Consider the following 3,643-nt stretch of genomic DNA (forward strand, 5'->3'; position numbering starts at 1 on the left):
TCTATATAAAGGAAACGGAAGGAACGGTAAATGTTTATTCCAAGGCAAGACCATTCCAGGGCACCACTTTGTGCATAAAAAGTTGGTTTCAATTATGTTCTAAAATGCTAGGTCGGACGTAGTTTCGACCCACTTGAATCCAATTAAAAAATCACGAGAAAGCATATTTATGACATTGCCATTACACGTTCTTATTATGGAATGTATAACGTGAATAACAATCACGGTACTTGATGTACTCACTGAGTACTTTATACAAGTATGCCAACGAGTTGTACAACATTATCTACATACATCTGACATAATTATGACTAGGCGTATGGCCTACACCTCGGTTCCTTCGCGGCTGTATAACAAATGATTAACACTGAAGTGGTTTGAGGGAGAGTTGGTGAGGCCCATGCCTCCGCTGTGACTGTTCTGTGCTGATGTGTAGTAGTTCATTCTATTAGCTGTGGAGAGGTGAGTGGTATCAGAGTTCAGTGGCGTGATCTGAGAGGGCGAGTATGCACCAAGTCCGGACATGTTCTCTCGGGTCTGATGAGGCGACAAATCCCCCATAACATGTCCTCCTGAACCAAAGTCCCCCCTGCCCCCCCGGATAGAGCCGTTGTTGCTCCCCGCCAGCATCGAGTTCATAGTGGAGACAAAGTTGTTGTAACAGGGACTGTGTTCCACAGACGGGGATGGGGATGATTTGGGCTCGGAGGAGCCAGGGGAGTTCTGGAGGCTGGGAGGGGATGAACTCATGATGCTGGCAGTGTCGGAGAGCTTCAGGGCGGCTGTGTCTTCTGACTTCACCGGAAGAACAGTGTTGTTGGTTTCTCCTCCGTTCAAGTCAGCTCGCCTCTTTCTCTTCCTTCTGAAGTTGCCGTTATCGAACATTTTCTCACAGTTTGGGTCCAATGTCCAGTAGTTTCCCTTCCCTATGAACACATTAAGACAGGACACATCAGACAATGTAGGCCTAAACAAGATATATATAAGGTCATTATTGCTCTAGTCTACTGACAGACAAGTCCTACAAATCAAATGGCAGGGTATGACATTCAAAATGACACATTTAATAGGTGCAAATAATGACGAGTTATTTAAAAGTACAACAGGTATTGTAACTTACCAGGGTCATCGTCATCCCGGGCAACTTTCTTAAAACAGTCATTCAGTGACAGGTTGTGTCTGATTGAGTTCTGCCACCCAGCTTTGCTCTTCTTATAAAACGGAAAATTCTCTGCCACATACTGATAGATGTGACTCAGCGTCAACCTCTTGTCCCCGGCGCCCTGGATAGCCATGGCAATCAGCGCTGAGTAGGAGTAAGGAGGTCTAACCATCTTGAAGAGTTCCTGCTGGCTGGAGATTGAGAGCCATCCGAGGTCAGCTCCACCAAACCCCGTGGGAGGGGGCAGGAACTGCCGCTGGTTCGCTCCGTATCCAGACTGTATGTACGATGCTCCATTCGATCCCGTCAGGTATGGAGACGAGTTGATGCTAGGGCCGTTTAGCCACAGGTACGGGTTGGTGTTCGGCGAGGTGTACTCCCCGAGGCCGTAGCTTGGAGGATGAGCCGGCGGCCTCTGCGGGTGGTGACTGTGATGGAGGTTTTGCTGGTGTTGGTACATGCTGCCGAAGTTATCGCAGTACACGGCCATATCCAGGAGCTCCTGTGCGCTGTGGTGCTGGATGGGGCTGGTCTGCGCGTTGGATTGCTGCTGTCCAAAAGCCTTCATAATCCGTTCTAATTGAGTACGAATCCTCGTTTCTTCCTCTATCATCAAGAACACGCGGTTCCTTTCCCAACCGTCTGTTTCCGTCAGTCTCTCCCGGAGGACTAAAGCTGGACCCGGGGGAGGAGGCGTATTTAAGTGCTCCGCCTGGAGCGTCGGCAGGTAAACCCTGTGAAAGGAACTGTCTAGAGGGTGACTCCCCGTTTCTGTCACGCTTCAGTCGAATTGCCTTAACCGAATCTGTGCATCAATGGGGAGAGATCCTGGTGCGAGATAGCCCGCTCATTAATGCAGTTTTTGGAGTTAACCTGGAGTAAGTTAGGCTAAGTAATTTACCGCGCATACGCAATTAAAACAGGTGTTTAGGCTACAAGTTATCCAATAAAAAGGTTTTACAATTGGCCAACCATATTTGCACTTTTACGCACGAACACTTTTACAAATATATATATCTTAAATAATAGTTTTCTGAATAGACCTTCATAATTTCCATACAAAAAAAAACGAATTGAAACAAATATTTTATATATTTTTTAAAATCAATAGTTTCTGTCAAATATAAGTTCTCAATTTAAGTAGCCTTTGATTTTGGTGAACAGAAGGCTACACTCTTAGAACCAACAGTTTGGTTCAGTGAAGAAGAACATCTAACCATATTGGGGTTCTGATCAAAGAACCCTACAAAAGGGTTATTCTATATAGAACCTTTAGGTGTGTTAAATATGAAGCAAGCAATAGAACCCATTTTTCTATGAGTGTTAGGGTAAAAAAAACAATGTGATTATTTTATGGTTTAACAAGCACTCCTGGCTTCCACGCATGACAAAGTAAAACATAAAGGAAGTTAGGCTGTAAAAACAACATCTCCATATAGGCTATGTGTTTAGACCCCACGATCTCTGGAACGAGTTAGTTTGCAATAAACGTGGCTTAATAAGTGTTAAAAGTATGACAAGGCACCTGATAATATGATGGTTTTTCCCGCGTCGCTGGAGATAATATGATTTTCCGCGCATCGCTGGACCACCTGCTCCTCTGGTATACCGGGGTCATGTCGTTTTAGTCATTTATTTATTCGGTGGGAATATTAAGATGTTTAATTGTGTAATTAAAATAACTTTGTCAAACACGCTTATTCCCCCCCCCCAATTTTTTTTTTAAATAATAATTAAGAGGCCAAAATGTAAGCTATGAAATGTAGACTAGGTCTATAAAGGCCGCAGTAGACAGAAGGATTTAAGAGTTTAATAAGTTGGATTTAAATAGAAAAACGCATTCTATTTGAGAAATGTTTTATATTAAATTCATTATCCAACACTATTTTTTTATTTTTAGGTTAGAAAATCTACCGGTAGGCCTATATCAGTCCAACAAACTTTGTTTGAACGCATTTCATCAAAATCACAGACACGTTTGCAGAAACGTTCAGATATCAATGGACAATAAATATTTGCCACCCCCAAAAATACATTATTGCCAACAGAGGACGAGCTCTAATGACAATTTAAAATAATATAGGCCATTTTTTTATTTTTTATTGATGAAGCACACGAGTAAAATGACCAGCCTACAATGCAATAAAACAAATTCAGGAACACCAAGGGATAAAAGTAGACCAAATGACCTGTTTTTCAACTGAAGAAAATATTCCACTTTTTATTATTGTTAATGTTAAATTATAATTAATGATGTAGTAAAATAATACGGGACAGTGACTTAGCTTGGACGAGTTAAAAGATCCGTGTTTGGTGTACATTTTGCAATAGGCTATTTAGTTATTTGGTGAGTTATTGTGAGCGCTGTAGTGTAGGATTGGCCTCCCCGGTGAAGGGTATATTCTAACGTCCTAAAAGATCCATACGAATAAAGGGTGTTTTTTCATTTCCAAAATGTACATTGTAACACTTTATTTGTGC

General features: G+C 42.2%; 1 protein-coding gene across 1 annotated transcript; it reads right to left on the reverse strand.

Annotated features, from left to right (window-relative positions):
* Nucleotides 1–324: 324 nt before the first annotated feature.
* On the reverse strand, nucleotides 325–1,772 carry foxi1 (forkhead box i1; the record flags this gene model as incomplete). Its single annotated transcript, XM_084190643.1, has 2 exons — nucleotides 1,121–1,772; nucleotides 325–926 (listed from the first exon to the last, which is right to left on the reverse strand). Exons 1-2 carry the CDS (start codon nucleotides 1,728–1,730, stop codon nucleotides 325–327), a joined length of 1,212 nt encoding a protein of 403 aa, XP_084046769.1. The 5' UTR covers nucleotides 1,731–1,772.
* Between the last annotated feature and the right edge of the window lie 1,871 nt (nucleotides 1,773–3,643).

The sequence above is a fragment of the Coregonus lavaretus genome (genome assembly GCF_964263955.1).
Source record: "Coregonus lavaretus genome assembly, contig: HAP1_SCAFFOLD_1029, whole genome shotgun sequence".
NCBI lineage: Eukaryota > Metazoa > Chordata > Actinopteri > Salmoniformes > Salmonidae > Coregonus > Coregonus lavaretus.